We start from the raw sequence: 21,005 nt of genomic DNA, 5'->3' as shown, positions 1-21,005 counted from the left end.
TCCACTCATTTATCCACAAATTCAACCCCCCACCCCCCCCACCCCCACCCCCCCAAAAAAGGGGCTGACTTGTATCTTAAACTTGCACTGTACCATGTGCAGAGCTCTCCTACTGATACATCAGGGCTCTTTTGCACATCTGGTATTTCTGGTAAGGTTAGTTTCTTCATGTAATAATTTCAGCTACGATTTTTCAAGTTACTGTCTTTCTCTGCTTTAGCAAAGCGTTTGGAAACAAATGCCCAAACACATTTTAGAGATTGCAAACCAAATGCAAATAAAAGAGCCCAAAGCTTTTCTGTTTTCTTTTTAGGGGTTCTTCTTCCCAATGCCTCAGTATGTCTGTTGTTCTCCAAATGTAATGTAGCAAAATTTCCAGTTTATTTGGGATAAACCAAACAGTTGGTGCTTACCTGTAGGAGTACTACTGCGAAATGAAGAGGAGGGAGTGATTGGAGGGGTGACTGGAGGAGTAAGGCTTCCACTGCTGTGGCGAGGTGGAGTAGATACATTCCCACGGGACACTGTGCTTGACAAAGTCAAAGAGAGTTTCGGCTGAATCTTTTTCTTCAAAGACTCCTGCTCACGTCGAGCTGCATCAGTCATAAATCTAGAACAAGGAATATCATGAGGATAAGAGGCTTGAAATGCTGTCCACAAGCAAGCTTTAGGTAAAGATAAAGTAAGTATTTTTCACCCTCAGTGACCAAATGGAGTTTCAAACTCAGCCACGACAAGTTTCTGTGCAACACACAGATTTCAAGAATACAAACTTCTCTATCAACAGCTTTATTTCAGTATTCAAGATCTGGGCCATTCAGTTGTGATTTCAATAGAACTTACGTTAGACATTTACATCATGTGCAAACACACAATTTTTTTTTTAAACTCCAACCAGAGATCAGCATTGAACACAGTATTATAATAGTTATACTTACAATAACTACACTCAATCCTTCTGTGAAAAAGTAGCTGAGTAGCTGGAATGGAGAAAAATGTTAGGGGCAAATGTATTGAATCTGAAGATCAAAGGGATAGTATGAATTACACTGTGTATATACAGCATTTCCAACTTAGGATAATCACATCCTTTTTCTAAAGGTTTTAGACAATGTTGCCTGACATAAAAGATGTCCAATTAAATTGCAATTACTCAAACTGGAGTTCCTAACTCTTGAAAACCAAATGAGGTCTCTCTGTAGAGCTTTGGTACATATTGCTGAAGGCCTAATACAACTCAAGGTTCATCTCTGCAGGATGCTGAGAGGAAATTCCACCAGCACAGCACAAGGAGTGCACCAGCAGTGCAGTAATTCAAGCACTGCAACTTTTTGCATGGGATCTCCCACCTGGAATAATTTATTCTGATTCCTTCCAAAATGAACAATTGGCGTGAAAAAGACCACCTTCATTCCAAGTGACTATGCAGAGTTACACCAGAACACCTGATACTGCATTATGCTGACATGCAAAGCATCACTGCTGGCACCTGTATCAATCCTCACTTGAAAGGACTGGGGTTCCCCCCGCAACGGGATCTCTGCAACTCAGACTTCATGCGCTTAGCATTCAAGCCATATTTTAATCCTTTGCCTTTCCCCTCCACTGCGTAAGGAGCCATCTTGAAGGATTCCTAAGAAGACAGGCTAAAATAAATCACCTTGTCCATACAGTCCTCTGTCCTTCATGTTAAAGTACAAACTACGCCTGTCAGTGAATAAAACAATACGCACTAGCATATGATACAGAATAAAAAGTTAAGTTACACCCAGACATTTGTCTGACCAGGTTAGACAAAGCAAACCAGGTTTCAGCCAAGACACAAGCTTTACATGATGAGCTCTTGCAACCTTGGCAAGCCATGAAGAGCACATTCAGAAAAGTGAGAACACAGTGCAGCCAGTACCCTGCACTCGCCTTGGAGCCAGCTGTCGCCCAGAAACTCACATTTGCAATCCAGTAAGGAAACAGAATGACAAAAATTACCAGCAATTATTTGTATTGGACTAAGCGAGAGTGACCTGGCTTTCTTTCAATAGTCACACTCTCCTCAGAGGAGCCTAGGAAAGAGAATGAGACAGACTCAGGGATAGAAGCAGCCACAGAGAACAAGCCTGTGGAGGAATTAATGAAGATACTGAGCTGTTGTATTGGGTGTAGGTGGCAGGTTTTTGTAGCGGTAGGGGCTGTAGGGCAAGAAGAGGTCAGGGGCTGCCTCATGCCAGTCACAGCTGGTTTCAGCCAGGTCCATGGTGGACCTACGACATGACACAGCTGAGCCCATCAGTGAAGCTGGTGGCACCTCAGTGAAAACATATTTAAGGAGGGGTAGAAAATGCTGGAGGGAGAGAAGAAGAGGGAACAGGGGAGGAAACACCAGAGGGAATCAGAAAATAACACAGTCAGAGGCGTAGGAGGTGCTGCATGGTGGAGAGCTGGTACACCCCTGGAGGCAGCACAGCCCATGGGTGACCAACATCAGAGCATAGGAAAAGAGTGACAAACAAGGGGCAGCAGAGAGAAAGCACTACAACCCAACCCCAACCCTTGCACCACTTGCTGCCTCACTGAAAGGACTGAGCGTGGCCTGCAGCAGTAGCAGGCCGGGAGAGATGTCTGGAGTGAAATGAGCCTGGGAAAGAGGGAGGAAAGATGGCTTTTTTTCCCCTCCAAGTGTTTTAGGGTTTTTATTTTGTTTCTCAATAACCAATACCTGACTCAGTAATTAAGTATTTACGCTAGCTGGCAATAAATAAAGTTAAATTCCCCAGGTGAAGTCCGTTTTGCCTGTGACAGTACTTGGCAAGTGATTCCTTTTATTTCAGCCCATGAGTTTTCTCGCTTCTGCTCCTCCTGTTTTCTCCTGCATCCTGCTGGGGTCAGAGGTGTGCGGGTGAGCCAGCAAGAAGCTATGTGGGCACTTCTCTGATAGCCAGGGCCAACCCATCAGTCTACCAAATTTCTTGTCATGTGACAACGATATTTGCTATGTGACCAAACTGCCTGTCGTGTGACTTGATGTTCCTTATCAAATGAGAAGACATGGAAGCAAGCCATGGCATACGCCCAGAATCCACTAGAAGACTGAAGGAGATCCACCTTCAGCTTCCGAGGAAGAGCAGCAGACCCTGAGGAGAGGGAGGCAGAGGGAATACCACCACATCAGTCATCTGGTTCACAGTTTATATCCTGCCATCGTAAGAAGGATCAGGCCACAGGCTGGCTGCGCAAACTGATTCTGCAGATCGTAGTACCACAACAGTCGCACTGAACATGACCATCTGGTCACACTGGGTCTCGGAGCAACACATAATATGTGCCACAGCACCTGCAACATGGTGCTAGAGGACAGCCCAGTTTCTCCTCTGGGCCTCAGCCAGCAGTTTAAATTAATATGTATCGCTATATTGGTTTAGGCTCCACAGAAACCCAACATTTTGTGACTGCTTGCAAAACATGGGCTGTTTGGGTGGAAGCTGGGTAGATTCTACTGGCCATGAGTCCAGACCTGACTGCACTTATGGAAAGACCTCTGAGAAAAAACACTCTTGTTTAACAGTAAGGGGTGCATAGGGAAGGGAGAAAGAAAAAAATGGGGTTTTAGGCATCTGTGCCAAATATGAAAGAAAAATTTGGCCTAGGTATCAAAAAACCAGCTCTTTCTCAAAAGAGATTTGTGTACTTTAACACAGCCTCAAAATACTGTGGCATAACATTGTAAGTACCATTAGAGCAATAAAGATGTATCCTGTCCATCCATACCATGAAGGCATTAATAAGTGGATCTTTGCCACAATATGTAACACCAACACACAGTCCACAGACATTAATAAACAGGTATATGACATGAGAGCTTATCTTCTTTGAACAGAGACAATACATCATGTCAAACCCAGATATGGCATTTTTATGAAGTTAATATTTTAAAAGCAGATACCCATAGTAACAGTTCAGTTTTAAATTCCTCTTCTCTAAACAAGGGTGCAGATATTATTGATAACACAGTCTTCAAATAGAAGTCTAAATTTCATTCAAGAAAAAAAGAAGTAAAAGGATCTTAATAAAATCAGCATTCCAGTACATGTTTGCTTTCCTTTAACTAGGAAACATCTAGTTCACTGTATTTGGAATTTGTACTATGATGTATGCTTGCTTCTGGATAGGAAGCCTTATTCCTTAAGAAAATGTAAGGGCAGCATTATAAATCCTTGAAAACTTCGAGGATAACCTCAAGTGTGAGATATTAAAAGCAGCAGCATGAACACTGCTATTTAATAAACTCGGCCACCAATAACAATGTTAAAATAATATTGAGGTTTAACCAGTCTGGTTGAAGTCCATAAAAATCAGGAAAATTTGAAGTTATAGCTGAAACTTCTCCCTGTCCTGTTAACTCGCTCCCATTTAGGCTAAGCATGTTTGATATATTCCAAAACGTCATTTGTTGTCTACACTGTGAACATGAGAGAAAAGGAAGGCAGAGTCTGTTGAGTAGTTCAGTTCCTGATATCTCAAGTATGGGATTAACCTCTTCAGATCCAAATCGTCCCATACATGTTTGCTGAAGCACCGGCAGTGCTATGGTTTTGAAAAAGAAACTTGTCTAAATGGATTAAAATAAAACATTTTTCAGCATTTTAATTGAAATGCAGTATTATACTTGTGCCTAACTATGGTGGTGTTCTTCAAAGCTTACAATAATAGCATTTTAATGATGGGTATAGAATGGCATTTTCAAGTAAGGCTTTAATTTTCATGTTGAAAGTACATTATGGTTGCAACATCAAGTGCTCAGAAATGAAACATACTGGAATTAAGGTTGAATACTGGTCTCTAAATTACATGATTGCATACAATTTTCCGTGCCTCATTTAAATGCACAAGATGTGTGGGAAACAGAAAATGAACTGTAACTAACAAAAGCTGCTCTAAGACCGCTTAGGTTAAAGCCTATCTCCTTGCTTAATAGTCTCTCTCACTATCTTCAGATCCATCTCCTTGCTGAGCAAATCTACCTCTGCTATTTTCAACTCTTATTCTTAACTCCATAACCCTGCTCTCCAGGTCCACCACTACGCAGATTTTAGTCATCTTCCCTGTTGCACAGGATTGTGTTTACACCTCGTAAGACCCTCTCTTCAAATCCAATATACCACATAGGCACAGCGAAACAAGGAGAATCATTCAGTTCCCAGCCGTTCATTGACCCTGTTTTAACAAGCACGGGGTTTGTGTGCGCTTTCCTGCAGATGGTTCATAACATTAGGGAGGAGCCCACTCCTTAGGAAGAAATCTCTTCCACCCCCATTTTTTCTTTCCTCACCCTTTCACCTCCCTAATAATTCAACTCCCTGCTCCAAAACACGTAGGTGCAATGATTTCTGAATCAAGTGCTTGCAGTAACTTTATTAAACATGAGCAAAATGTAGTATTTCCCCCTCCTCTCATTCCCTGGAATGGTTCAAGTATTTTTATTGAAACTTTCCCAAGAAATTCAGCCTGAAGGAGACACCCAGCATGGAAAATTTCAGCCCAAACAGCTGAATGTTGGCAACATAATAAGCAACTGAAACAGTCTTATAATGGAAAGTGTTGCACAACCTTCCATATAGGTGGCAATATAATACAGCCAGCGTTAGTTGTTGTTACCAACATAAAAAGTCACAAAAAAGCAGAGGCGATGTTCAAATGAAAAAAAAGCCTTTCCAGATCAAATCTTTGCAATGTTTTATAAGTCCCATTGCCCCCAAAAGCTTTGGAATCAAGAATGAACAGAAGCAGAACACACCCGCCCAGAAATTTCCTTGAGCTATTAGCACGTAGTGACTGTTTCAGGATCATGCCCCAGTCTAACTCACAGCATGATGTCAGAGTTAGTTTATCATAAAACTTACTATACACAGTTCTAAGACAGTTTAAGAGTTCTGGACTCATACACCCAGACTGAGGGTAAGGGTAGTTACAAAAGTGAGTTGCAAATAAACTCAAAATTTTTACTTGAGATCTCACTTGAACAGGAAAAAACCAAAAAGTTGCCCTTTAGAATATATCTTCTTAATAATGATCATAAGGGTATGAGGGACCCTTTCATCCTCTTCCTCGCTGTTGCAGCTTACTGATGCAGGAAGTTAGCCCTGCTTGGACCAGATCTGTTTCTATGTCGCCAGACAGTGAAAAGGTGCATAGGAGCTACCTTGTGGGATCTGAATATTAATTTTCTACATTTGGTTTCTTCGTGATTTAGACTCTAAAACATACGCAAACAGAGGAGATGATGCAATCACAAGTCTATCGTTCTCCAGTTACTGCATATGCACACAAGCGAGGGAAGGGGGATTATTCTGAGTTTGCAAAACAAGCAGATGACACTGCGGAGATGCTCAGGCCCAGGACTGCTCCACAACACTGTCCAGTTGCACACCAGCTTAAAAAAAATGACAGTACTACCCGACAATAACATCTATACCTTGTCCTGTGTGTCACCACTGACAAGCTCCATTAAACCGCAACAGGAAAAGTAGCAGAACCAAATTAGTTCTGACCTTTTCTCATTATCACACAGAAAATTATGGAAAAACGTTCATTGTGACAGGCATCTCATATTCATGTTTGCCTAATTTGGCTAACCTGTACTAGGAAAAGCCCGTCACCTTTCCCATTACATAAGAAATCACGTTGCTGAGCTTCCGTCACTTGTTTTTCAGCAGACTGCTCCTTAACCCAACACTTGGTCAACTTCAAGACTGATTGCAAACAGGAGAAAAAAAATCCCTGATGCTTTATAGCAGATTTGTGCTATCTTTTGGTTGCATCATATTTAGATCAAAGGTAGTCAAACGTGCTTGACAGATGGGGCATGCACTAGCTTAACTACATACTGAAAGCCCCACATTAATTCTCCTGCTACTCCGTATACCTGTCAATGCAAGGTGCTGGTTATATCCGCTTTTCCCCTCAATCTTTCCCAGTTTTGTCTCAAGATGTTTATGCAGTTCTTTCTCAGTGCTGTACGAACAGAAATAAGGAGGTGGGAATGGTAATTTTAGCTCCCAGTCTTCCTCATCACATTAGCAATGTTCAGGGGAAAAAAAGACTAGGATGGAAAGCACCTCTAGTTATACAGTATTTTAAAACTTCAGGAGACCTCTACTTTGAAGAGGGATTAGGAAGATCCACTTCTCAAGGCAGGACCCCATTTCAGTAGGGTGAGACTCTGTGGACCCTGAAACGCACTACTGAACCCCTTAGTCACGAACTGTCCTTCCACACCTTTTGCTGCCTTTACAAGCAAAGACAAAGCAACGTGGTTCGGTTTAGCTAATACTGGGAGGAGAAGACAACTGTTAAGTTGAACTATTATTAGGTTAAGGAGAAATCTGGAGAAGTCTAAGTGGTGGGAGTTCAGCAGTAGGCTGTCTTGTCTGCTGGGAAGGACGAAAGGCTTTTTCAGTGGAACTTCACAAAACTGGGCCAAAGCAAAGACAAATCAATGTCCCCAGTAATGCCTTGCCACACTCTTTATGTGATAATGAGGGAATAAATATATGAGCAAGTTCATACCATCCATTCACTCAAATTATTTGATGAACACCCTCAAGCACTCTCACACACCATTCTTTGTAGTGTGGGGAAACAAGTATTGTGCAGCTCTGTACCAACCTCTCTTGCTTCACAGAAGCTATCAAGCATTTTTTTTCTTTAGAGATCTTCCATTACAGTTTTAGCAAAACCTTAAAAAGAAATATCAGTGTGAAGAAGCCCCATTAAGATGTGTGCATAATCATACCCGTTCCTCCTCACTATTCAGATTACAGAGAATTTGCATGGTGTTAAAACATATGATTTAACAAAACTCCCTTTTGCTTGTCTTGTTTTTTTCTGATTTTACAAAAAAATATCAAAAATGGGGAAGAAACAGCACAAAATAATAATCCCCTCTCAATTACTCCCCTAAACCTGTATCACATTTGACAACAGGCCCTAACCAGATCAAACAAATCATTAAAGGGCATTTCTAAGTTTCTGGAAACAGCGGTTTCAGCGCAGCCTATATTGTAGAAACACCACACATCTAAGTTGGACTTCAACATGCACATTCATTTGAGATCAGGTCTTGCAAAGGAATTCAGTGTTCATTCCCAGTACTAGCTGTACTCAAACTCATCTCTTGAAAGCTTTCTCTATGTCTTAAATAAAGAATATTTATGACAACCTGATGAGTATCTTAGGGCAGAATCAGATTTATTTTTATTATTAGTCTTAAGAATAATTTATTGCTAGTACAATTCTTTCAGTTCCATTATTCAACCTGTTTTCAAGATGTAAAAAATATTATCACCATATATTGGATATATTATCTTCTGAATACATGCATCTTCAACAGATGTAGTAGAGATTATTAGGATGCACATGTACCTTAAGAAAAAAAAAGTTAAAAGCAGACTTTGCATTGCACTTCTGCCTCATCACTGAAAAGACTCGAACACAACATGTAGTCATACTTATATTGTTGTCAGTAGACTCAAGGCTGCAACCTTAGGAAATCTGTTCAATATGAGCAAGACATCAGTGGGTTTACTTTAATTGCCTGCTCTTCACACATTCTTAAAAGATACAATAAGACACAATAAAATATCCACTGAGTAGATATTTTGTGCTTCTAGCATGGAAAATTGATTCAGAAGATTGAGTAATTTCATATTTAAACATATGTAAGTGGAGCTAATGGATGGTGATATGCCAAATAATCTATTATCACTCAAACAGAATAAAAGCAAAAAAGCAAACCATCTCAAACCATATATATGCCTACAGCAAAACACGTGTGTTTCTTCACTCTTGATCAATACAAGCAGTGTTAAAAGTCCTGGAAAGGAATTTAGTATCTCTCTTGATTTTGGGAATATACAGACAAAAAAGTCACTGTGAATTACATTTCATATTTAGGTTAACATAAATCCCAAACACTGGACATAAGTCCTACCTTCCCATTTTGTATTTATTTAATATATTATATATTTAATATATTTATTTTAGTATTTTCTGTTTGGGAAAGAGTTCTGTGGTTTTGGTTTGGTTTGGTTCCCCCCTCTTCTTTATTCTGTTAGTACCAGGCTTACACTTATTGTACTACATCTACTTTTCGCAGAGCATCGAAGTAATCTTTAATTTAAAATTTAAAAAATAAAAATAAAAAAAATCAGTGTTGTATGTTCCCCCCACCATAAAAACAGCTGTTACTTAGAAATGAATGTTCTGTTCTGAATCTTCCAAAGAAGGAATTTTTATTTTTTTTTTTATTTTTTTGTTTGTTTCTTAAACAACATGGTGTTTTGGCCTTTTCTTTCTTGAATTATGCAGCAAATGCAAAATCCAGACTGCATTTTATTTTATTTTATTTTTTAAATTGACAGAAAAAAAGCACACTGGATAGATAACATTAGAACAGTAACGTAATCAGGAGAGATGCAGTCTTATTTTAGATATTTCATTCATAATGAAAATTCATTACTTGTCCCCTAGACTAATGATAAGCACTGAAGGAGAAGACCACATCGCCTTTCTGCCATTGTTAAAATAAACAAATGACATTTTTGTGCTTAAAAGGAACAAAATTAGAGCTCACAGAAATCAACTTGAGAGAAACAGTGAGTTCCAAAACATTAGAAACATATTGCTAGTTCTCTTCCTTTCCCCTCCCACTCCTTCCTTAGTTTTTTCCACCCTATTTTGAAGTAAATGAGCAAGATTCAGAAGGAGCTATAATTTATCCACAACTTCAAAATTCTGTAATTTCCATGGAGTGAGAGGCAATAGTTAAGCAAAAGAGATACTTCAAGTAGTTCATTAGCAGGAAGGCAACTGCTGTTTGGCATGATATTGTCACCTCTGTTACAAATAAATAAGAGTTTTAAAAGTTGTAAAAACCCTGTCAAGAACAACTGATCAAGTGCTTGCTATGCTGTGCTTTGTCTCGACATCAACTTATTTCTTATCAAACTAATTTCAGAGTTTTGCCATTGGCAAAAAAGGAGCAATTGGATGGTGTAGAACACTTGCAGACTTTCTTGCAGTTGGGATAGATTTTCAAAACGCTGCAGCAAACCCCTGCCTTTACTGTAACGTAGCAGTCGTCATTTCAGAAATCATCCTCCCTGCGTTTACTAGCAGGCTTATTAGGACGTTCATCAGCCTTGGATTTGCTTACAGCCATTAATGAACAAACCAGTCATCGCCTGCTGCTAAAACCAGATACTTTATGGATTATTGCTTAATTTTTGTATATAACTTCATGAATTCTTACATTTCAGTTCATATCCTTGTTAATATACAAGAATAATGTAATGTCACACAGCCATAAAATGTTACAGGGACCAAAACGAGAATCTTAGCAGACATCAGTAACATGAAATACAAAGGAGTATTTGTACATTTAGAGTATTTTTTAAAACACATGATTTTAACAATGCACACTGACAGTTTTTAAATTTGCATCAGATATACAAAACCCCCAAATTAATTTTCTTAGTATGAAGTTACTATGATGACTAAAGACAGTCTCACATAAAAGAGTACTGATGGTATCTTTTCAGTAATACTCTATCTTAACCTATCAATTACTGAATTTAAATATTTTAAATATTTTTAAATTTTATGACTTATTATTATGCTTTCACATGAACAAAGTGCAAAATTCTTGAAGGCAGAGTAAAAATTTAACTTTTATTTCAGTGGAAGGAAATTGCAGGGGAGTTAAATTATATTTGCCTTTTTATTTGTAGAAACTGTAAACTTTAATAAATTTCCAATCTCCTTGGAGAAGATGGAATTAAGCTGCTCATAGAATAAAAATAAGGGGTCTTTATCTCCTAAGTTTGACTCAAATCTCAAAATAGTTCTTATGTGGGACTAAGTACTGTACCAGCCCCGCTCTGGCTCTCTGCACAGGCTCCAGTATTGTCAAATTGCCTAGTTGCAGTAGGATGTTTTACTTTCAGATGTGCTTAACCTAAAATATAATATTTTTTTCCATTACTGGTCCACCCTCTTTCCTTCTTTAAGAGCTTATTATAACTATTTATGTAAAAACAATTTCTCGCAGTCAGCCCTACATAGAAATAGATCTGTGTACGCATGACACGCACTTTTACTATTGGACTTGGTTTGGTTTTATTGATGCCTCAAGGTCTTTTAGTTTTAAGAAGCAGGGAGCTGAAATGTCAGATATTTTATTCCTGTAATGTTCCATTTATGTCTGTGTCTTCTGGTGTCATTACACACCATGTTCTTCCGAGCATTCAAGTCAACACCCAAAGACAGATTAATCAAGCAATAATTTAAAAATAGATGTTACCACAAAGCATTTCTTATTAGTTATAAGGATGCCTAATATCAATCTGCATAAATAAGCCAATCTTCGGTATTTTACACAGTAGTAGTCAAACACATTAACCAAAACATTTTTCAGTCTTTCAGAAATGTATCACATACTGTCTGCAGTGGCTCCTCCAGCAGCATCGATACAGCAAGCAATCCGAAATACCCATTCGACAAAAACACAGTAAAAAGAAACTGTGGTAATAAGCTGCAGAATAAACTAATTCTTAAAACCTATAGATGCTGATTTTCTTTCAAATACAAAGACACCAAAGTCACTTACAATGCATTCACTGTTTAATTTTATTTTCAAAGAAACACTAAATCTGTTTGGGAGAACACCGAGACAGCATATGATCCTCCTATTGAGACAGAGCATTCAGCTCAAAAGATGCTCTCCCAAGCTTAAAATGTAAGTGAAGATTTAGATGGAGAAGCATTTTTTAAAACTCATTTATAAATCTGTATTCAGAGGACTGGGTGGGGTAAAGCTTATAATGGAAAATTGCAGCAATCTTAACATTAGGAATGTGAAATGTCTGGTCTTAATAAACCAAATTTTCAGGCATCGTGAGTTGTTTGGAAGGACGATAGCAACTTACAAACAACCCAGCCCCACTAAAATGGCAAACTGAACATTCCCAATCCTTCAGACTCTGCTGCAATGAGTCACACATCCATAAAATAGCTGATAGGAAAGATTCCTCCTAAGAGGCAAGAAAGTTCAGGTGAAGATAGACAAGGGAAAGCGGAGGAGGAAGATAACCATCATACGTGTTTTTGCTCTTCCGTACAAAAGGAAGAACTAACTCTCGTTTCTGTCATTATGTGCTATTTAAAAAATGTACCTTTCTACGCTTTCTACATATGACTGACGAAGTTAACAGTTCGTTATGTAATCACTATATTAGTAGTTTTTTTGGGGGGAAGTACCTAAGAATCAAGAATAACTCCCGAGGTCCCATTATTCAGCTGTGAGGTATAAAAGCAGAACACTGATTTGCATTTTGAAATTTTGTCCCCGTTAGTTTCGGGGTGTGCTATTGTGCCAGACCCAGGCACGCATGTGAGAGCAGTAAATCCCCCAGTTTTGCTCCATCTAACAGAAACCATTCCCTCGCATCCCTCGCCGGCAGCCACCCTCCCACCTCCAGCTCGGAGTGATCTGATGAAACCAGCGAAACCCTGCTAGGATGCGGAAGAAAAGGACTGACATCTGAATAACTAACAATGCGCTGCCTCTCAGGCAGACAGCAGGGAAGTTCCTTCAGCGCTGTTTGATCTGCTTTGCCGGCGTTATTGCAGAAAGCTGGTTTTTCATTAGGTAGGGAAAAAAACCCCAAAGTTGCGATGCAGCCTGCTAAGTGAGATTACAAATGCACTGTAACACAATGATTGAAGAGAAAATAGATGGTGTAATACAGAAAGGCCTAAGACTTGCAAGTGGAAAAAAGTATAAATGACTATTTTAATTAATTTCCTAATGTAAAACACAGCTGTAGTAATGTTGGCGAATATCACCTGCCTGTTTTAAGTTTGTTAAATGAAATCATGCTCTTTAATTGGGTCTTAATGTACAAAAGTATGTTTTATTTACTTTTTATGACAATATCAGTATTTTAACTTTCAGTTTGCTTGTGCAAAAGCTTTATAAATTACTTGAATCACTTAAATCTGAATACTATAATCTGCAGTTACAATGTACCAGTTTGAGTTTCAACAATTAAATGCCTTTTTTGTGGACTCCCGCTGCTATGTGAACTAGCTGTAGGCTATTAAAATAATGAGTCCGGACTGAGTCATCTGATCTCAGCCTTGGTGCAAAGCCTGAGGAAAAGGACTTAGCCCACAATTCCTAGTCTGTTTACCAGACTAAGACCAGACTGTTGGAAGCATTATCCCCGCGCTCCCTTCCCCCCCCCCTCCCGCCGCCGACTGCACTTTGCCGGGGGAAACGCGGTGTCACAGAGCCCTCTGCAGGCGGGCGGGCGACGCACCGCCGCCGCCCCGCCCCGCCGCTCCCCCTCACAGCCGCCGCCCCCCCCACCTTACAGCCGCCGGCCCCGCCTGGCCTCGCCGCTCGCCCTCACAGCCGCCGGCCCGCCGCCGCCCCGCCTCGCCTCGGCCGCTCGCCCTCGCCGCCGCCGCCCCGCCGCCGGACCCAAAACAAGCCGCCCGCTTACTCGCCCATCGTCAAGAGTCGCCTCTTCCAGAGGGGTCGGGAAGGGCCTGTAGGGCACGTAAGGCGGGAGAGCACTTGTCACGGAAGGGCGGCAAGTCTGCGATGCCCCGAAGATCTCGCTTTTTCGAAGCGTGGTTTTATGAATCCTGGTGACGTGAGGAAAGGGGATGTGGTGGCCTAGGAGATCCCTGACAGGCCCCTTTGTGCCACGGCTCCTAACCGTGATCAGCTTGTGCGCCACAAAAATACCACAGTAGATTTGGACACCCCAAGGATGCTTTGGATAATTTGGCCTCACGCAGCTCCAACAATGTGTTGGAAACTCTGTCGCTAACAGTCATGAGGAACAAAACCTAAGATCTTCACCTACTTCACCTTCAGAAACGTCACCAGCAGCACCCATCACAAAGGGAACAGCAAAAAACGTCCAACCTCTCACCCATCACAAAGGGAACAGCAAAACCGTCCAACCTCTCACATCCTCCAGAGGAATCCAAAAGCACCGGCATTCACTTTTTTTCAACAACACAAAATACGTCTTCCTACAATGTCAGTGTATAAAATACACACGTGCACACAGCCTGTGCACGTGGTGCTGCCTAAAGCAGTACCTATCTCAGCTCAAACTCCACCTGGTATCCAGGACTGATATGTTCTATATGATGTTTAAGTTGGTTCATGTGCCAAGACGTATCATTTACCTACTTCCTTGATCTTTCCACAGTTTTTGATGCTGTATGAATACATAAAGGGAAGATACTTAAACAGAGAGCTCTCCGCAGCTTTTTTTGGTAGATTTGCCATCATCAGTCCCACTTACCGCTCTTATGGAAAAGAACAGAGCTCTACCTTTTACACTTCTTTCTTTACACTCTAGTTACATTTACATATATTATCAATCCATACCTGCATTTCTGCCTTGTTCTCCAACAACTCTGCTACACCCAAGTGATGTGCATACTCTATGCATTATCAGTGTCATTCCACCACTCCTTTTAACCTCAGCCCTCTCCATTTCACACCTCTGCTCCGGTTTAGGTCTTCTGCCCTGATTAAAAATCCATGTCCCAAATTTAAGTAGCACTGTATTGTTGCTTGTATATGTGTTCACATATATACATATACACACATATGAACACACACATATATACATGTATACACATACACACTATTACATGCATACATATGAATTAAATACTTGTATATTAAACATATATGTATATTCTTTTTTCATTTTAACAGCCAAGTGAAATCAATGCTTTTGAGGGCCAAAATAAATAGTGAACTTTAAAAAATTTGTGGCCAAGATAATATGGCTTTTGGAAAGCTCTTACTCATGCAGCACATACCTAACAGGATTCAGCACACACAACAGAATTACCAACTTCTGTGATTCCTGATGGTTCTCTAACATAAGCCCTGATGAAAGAACCTGTTTTGAGAAGAGGACCACAGCATTTACATAAAGAAGGGAAATGTTCTAACCCCTGTAGTTTTAGAATTATTTAACATGGTTTAAACTCTAGAAGAGTTTGCAAATATACTTTGAGAGTTTCTTAAAAGCTCACAAACCAGAAAGTAAGAAACGAGAAACTTAACTATTACTCAAATATTGAACTGTAATAAACTATGATCAGGTCTGATCTGATATTTTAAATCTCTGAGGTTGTCAAAAATGAGACACGATACCACACATGCAAAACATTCCCCTGCATCCCTTTCTGCTTCTGGAAAGGCTGGCAGAGGGAATGTGGCAGAGAAAATTCAGAAACAGCCTCAAAACACCACTACCACTGTCTCCATTCTTCAGGCAGTGCCTAAGTTGTTACACCGTGGTATCTTCCAACGCATATTCAAATTCCTGTTTTATTTCAACTACCTGCAAAAAGCTAGTCTAATAAAATGCTTTAAATGCAAATTTCTGCTCATCCTAAACCACACCAACAATCTCTGTGCAAACATGAGCCATGTTTAATAGCTGACCTGACCAACTACAGGGAATTGAAACCTCTGGCCGTCTCAGCTAGCACAGCCGTTACCACAAGCGTATGCTTAGTGGTTCCTTGATGGTCTACAAAATTATATTAAACATCACTTCATTAGAAGCCAGAGGGTAAAATTTGGTGCATTATGGTCTGAGAAAATATTGAGTGTTGACTCTGGTCTGCTGAACTGCTACACTGGAGAACCACTGTCCTGGTCAAAAGGCACAGGGCCAGGGTTTGCTCCTGCTTCTGCCCCAAGCATCATGCATGAACCTCTGTGAGGGCATTTCTCAGATGCTCATCTCACCCAAACCCCTGACCTGGGCCAAGTGGCTCCTCGGCAAAGGGCAGTCCTCTCACGTCAGCGACATCACGTAGAAAGAGTTAAAAGGCAGACAACAAAATAGCTTCTTATTGCTTGCTTATCACAAGTATTTCATAAACTTTGCTTTACATATTAACATAGTATTCTCTTTGGAGATGGAAGGACTTCTTTTTTATTATTATTTTTTTAAATCTTCGGGATATTGATTTTCAGATTTAATTTCGTTCACTGGGGCTAAAAATCTATTAAACCTCCCCACTCCCCTTCCCACTCTGTCCACCTTACAAGTCTGCTCTGGCACATTCCTACCACATAAACTACCCACCAAATACTGAGAGACTGGAGAGATACATGTCCTTTTCTTTCTTCCCCAAAACCTATGTCAAGCACCAGAGAAGTCATTTTACAGCCTACAGGCCTGGAAAACAACCTATGGACTGCTGTCAATATAAGTCAATAATAGCTATCCCTAATGCTTTTCATTCATCAATCAACATCTATGGTAAGAAACTTAACACTTTTAGTATACTGCACTGACACAAAATACTTTGCTTCTTGCAAATCTTTAAGCAAAAGCTCTTAATCTTCAAATGATTTAATCCAAGTTCTCAGAAATGTTTTAGCTGTTTCTAAGGCCAGCTCCTTAAAATAATTTTTTTTCCATTTCTGTATTTATCAATCAAAAAAATTCTAAAGCCTGTTCTATTAATAGGACAGTAGAGCTCAGATCATGGTTCAGAATGGATTTTTAAACCCTATTTTCTACATAAATGGTAAAATACAATGATAATAAATATTTCAGAATTTTTCTTTACTTCCTAGAAACTCTGAAAGACATCAGTTCTAATCTGTCTTTCACAAGTAGAGGGGGACAAAGAAACATTTCAAAGAAGGAAGAAGGATTTTTTTTTAAGACCTGCAAATGCAAAAGTTGTATAATGAACTGCCTTCTCTTAATGATTATCTTCTTCCTTCAGTGCTAGTGTCCTTTATTCTGTCCAAACTAAAACAGTTCTTCATTCATGGAGGCCGATTTTCACTTGAACTGCCACATCTTTATAATAAACTGTCAGCATGACTAAACAATATAGGAACAGTGCTTTGCAACAAATTCTACTCAGGAACTTTTAAAGCTACTGGAATTTTCTGGCTCACTCAGATAGGCTTGCCCCTTGACGCAGACCCCTTTCTATAAAGGGAAGAACTCTGAAATTGCCTTTATAGTATTTTCTTATGTGAGTTGTATGTGATTGCTCACATATAATCAACTAGAATACTTAAAGTCCCCTCTACCCCCATAATAAATCATGTCTATTATGCTGCATAATTGAGAGGAAAGAGTAACAAAATCCCATACGTGGGGTCCATATCTTTTGTTAAAGGGAAGGCTTGTAAAGGTCTGATTTTTTTTCAGGCAAAATATGAATGTAATAATAATATGAATTTTAATGACAACTATGAAAATAAGATTAATATAAGTTATTAATTTAAATGAAAAAAAAATCTTACATTGATTTTGATATTTGTCCAAGAGCCCTATTTGTATTGTACCTTAAAACCAAACAGATTCAGTGAATTTTTCAATAGCTGTGGAGTAATTACTGCAAAGCTGTCAAACACTTGACCCTACTTTGATAACCCTAAACGAGACTTTCAGATAAAATGTGTAAGAATTAAGCTGGATATTGTTGAACATACTCCTAAGCAGGAGTATTCTTTACCGTAGTGGCATCAAAAGACTAGATGTAATACTTTTATTTGCTTTTGCTTCAAATTATTGTAAAGCACTGTAGTCTACCAAAATAAAAAGTAAAAAAAAAATTGAGAAACGTGTATTTGTGGTAAAAACTGTGACACTTAGCACTGAAACTTAACCCCCACAAGCTAACTCCTTCCCTCTTAGGTAATAAACTTCACAGTGATACAGGCTGATCTGTTTTCAGGGGCAACATAGCAGCAACTTGCTGGAGCTGCTGCTCAGCACCATTTTTATCCTCGTCTCCCACTGACACTGGAGTAATTGAAAACACTTGCACGAGGTGCTCAGTAACTTGCAAAATCAAATACAAGCACTAGCAAGCCTTAGCGCTGCTCGAATCCTGCACGCAGCAGAATGAAACCATCAGGGTCACCACAGCACTTGAGCGGGAGCCAAGGTAAGTAGAATAAGATGGGAGTGCTACCACAGAAGCACTCAATACTGGGGGTGTTCACACTGTTGTGAGCAGCGACTCAAAACAGTTTATGGCAACCTGATGGGACAAGACACTGCAAAGGTGACTTAAAATATGCAGAACTGGGCAGGATAGAGAAGTTAGGAGGAGTTAACGTGGGTGTTTCACTTACAATAGTCTCATGATAACAGAAGAAGAGGGTTGATTAAAACTCAACTACCACAATGGAAGCTCAGTGTTAAGAAATACATGATAAAATGACATTCTCATTCCAAACAGCTAGCCTAAATCATCAAGATTAGTTAAGACGTTATCCAATTCTCTAGTTAAAAACAACAGTGTGTCAATGTATGTCCATGAACTCACTGAGAAAACCCTCTCTAGATCACAACCATTCAACTCTCCCAGTAACTTCCCAACTGGAAGGTACCATCACCCTTGCTTAGTCTGATCTGTGCAATTGTGACATTGCACAATTGGAGAAGCAGTTTAATACACCACGTGTCTTGGTGTACCAGACTGCCAAGAGAATGGGAGCTGCACAAGGGCTGGCACAGTTTATGGGGTTAAAGTCCCAGCAACATCTACAGACTGCTCCCCCATCCTCCCAGGGGTATTGCTGCTAACTCTCATGGGCCAGAGCGTAATTTCAACACCACCAATGCTTTCCTCGTTCAGAATATGGGAGAGGACAGGTGATGAGGATTAGGAGAAAATAAAATTTTAATATCTTCAGCATAACGGAGGAAAACCACACCACAGTGTCATGATTTAATGGCAGAAACATGAACACAAAAAGCATAAAATTTAAAGCAAACTCTGACAGAAAATAACCAAAACCCCTGAATGCTAACCCTCCTGTCCCCCAACCCACACAACTAATGTAGGAGTAGAAGAGGGAAGCTACTCGGAGTAATATTGGCAGTAATGAGCAGACGAGAACTAATGGAAGAAACAGAACAGTTCAATCAGCCATAACATCAGGCTATCAAAAACAATCTGGCCATTATCACCTTAAAAATCCATTCAAGTAAACAAAACAAAAATAGAGATGAGAGCAGAAAGCTCCAGACTCACTTTACCAATGGACTAATGACTATCACTAGCTGGTAACACTCTAAAATTTAAACAATCTATGCAAGCTAAATGTTATTATCCGTATTAATCGGTTTACTACTGAGAATGCTGCACCTCTGCCAAAATCTGGTGGTAAACCAGATAGACATGTTCTGCTGATTTCCTTTCCAAGAGTTGATGCAGTGGTTGACTTGTCTTCTTAAGCCTTTGGCTATCACAGCAAGTTAGAAATTGGAAAATAACTCTTGATAATTTTTACCCATTAAAAAAAGGAGTCTTCTCCAGAACACACAAACACCACAACAACCACAGAACAAAGTCTGAAAATTTATTTTAGATTAACATCTTAAAAAGCTCTTAACTTTTCAAAGAATAACTTAATGATCCATTCACTGTGGCTTATAAACATACATAAAGGCCCTTACATTTAAATTAACAGAGGGATAACATTATCTAATGGATGGGAGTTAGAAACATTCCGACTTCAAATTAAAAAAACCCCACCTAGTTAGCAGTAAGGAAGATTTACCAAGTGAAATGAAGTTTGTCATTTGGCTTCAAACCAATATTGGATGTTTTTCCAAAATGTATGCTTTCTTCAAATCACAAGTTAGAGAGTTCGGGCTACACTCACTTATGCTGCAGAAGAGTACAACTCCTTTGCAGAAGTGGTGAGGAAAATTCCTTGCCTGTGTTACACCTGAAGTAAGGCTAGGTAATCATAAGGATCCACCCTGTACTATCAAAAGCTTTGTAAACCTTGATAGAGATAATTGATCAGGGGCCTGTTCACAGCTTTTAATTGTGAATATCTCTCTCTCTCTCTCTCTCTCTCTCTCTCTCGCCATTTGAAAGAGCTGCTACTCCATAAGATAAGCAGGAAACCACTGTTGTGAGGTTGAGAAAAACCTCCTTCATTAGCTGCCAAGATCAAGTTAATCTTTCCGAGTCTCCACCAACTCATCTCCATGTGATACACATAAACCTCCTAATCTACCTCTCCAGCCCACTGTACTTCAGTCGCCTAATCTTGCTTGGTTACTCCAATTCACTGAAACTGCCCCTGATGTAGAGAGAAGGGCTTATTTTGGCTAGTCTGAACTATCTCCTTGAGAAGCATCTCTCTCCTCCACTGATTAACAAGGGAGGCAGTTCAGCCTTCCCTGGGGAGTCTAATCCCTAGTTTCTGTAAACACCTTCTAAATCTCAACTACCAGGCACTGATCAAGAAGTTACCACTGACCAGATAAGCAATCTTTCATATCACAGTTCATTTCACCCTCGACATTAGCAAGTTCCTCCCCCTCCAGTTTTTATTAAAAAACTCTGAATCAATTTGCCAGGGAAATTACACAGAAGAGGTAAGGTAGGAAAGAGAAACCTGAACCTTCCAAATAATTTTTCAGGTAAAGTATACATAAGACAAGCAATGAGTGTCACCACTCTTAAGAGCCTACAGAGTTGTCCTCTGAACTATATGTTGCTTGAATACAGCTTATCCCATGAGGCCGCCAGTAAAAACTACCTTCCTGCTATCAGATACTTAGGAAAAAGTCCTTACATAACTGTAAAAGATGAGGCCACATGTTTGCACTTTAGGTATATTTCAGAGAGCTTCCTCTAGCACAGAAGACATACAGTAAGAGTTTTCATTCCAAAACGCTAAACTACAGACTATAAAAGATGTATAGCATCAATACAGTTGCCTTCACACGGTGGTTCTCTGTTGCCATTGTAAGACTCTGTTGTCATCATAAGAACTTAATTTAACAGGTAAACAAAAGAGATGTTTTGATGTACAAAACCTAGCCTTTTAAGAAACATGAAGAATTGTTGCTTCTGTGGTGGTTCTGTTTCACTTTTTTTTTTTTTAATGAAAACTTGGG

General features: G+C 39.7%; 1 protein-coding gene across 2 annotated transcripts in view; it reads right to left on the bottom strand.

The window, feature by feature from the left end:
• Positions 1 to 21,005, bottom strand: part of JAZF1 (JAZF zinc finger 1) — a 199,660-nt gene that overhangs the window by 30,808 nt on the left and 147,847 nt on the right. For both annotated transcript variants that reach the window (XM_049798738.1, XM_049798739.1), the window contains exon 3: positions 414 to 610. In XM_049798738.1, coding sequence (XP_049654695.1) covers positions 414 to 610 — 197 coding nt within the window. The remainder of the gene's footprint in view (positions 1 to 413; positions 611 to 21,005) is intronic.

Source organism: Accipiter gentilis, chromosome 4 (assembly GCF_929443795.1).
Source record: "Accipiter gentilis chromosome 4, bAccGen1.1, whole genome shotgun sequence".
NCBI lineage: Eukaryota > Metazoa > Chordata > Aves > Accipitriformes > Accipitridae > Astur > Astur gentilis.
The sequence above is the reverse complement of the archived record's forward strand: the minus strand, read 5'-3'. Positions and strand labels throughout refer to the sequence as shown.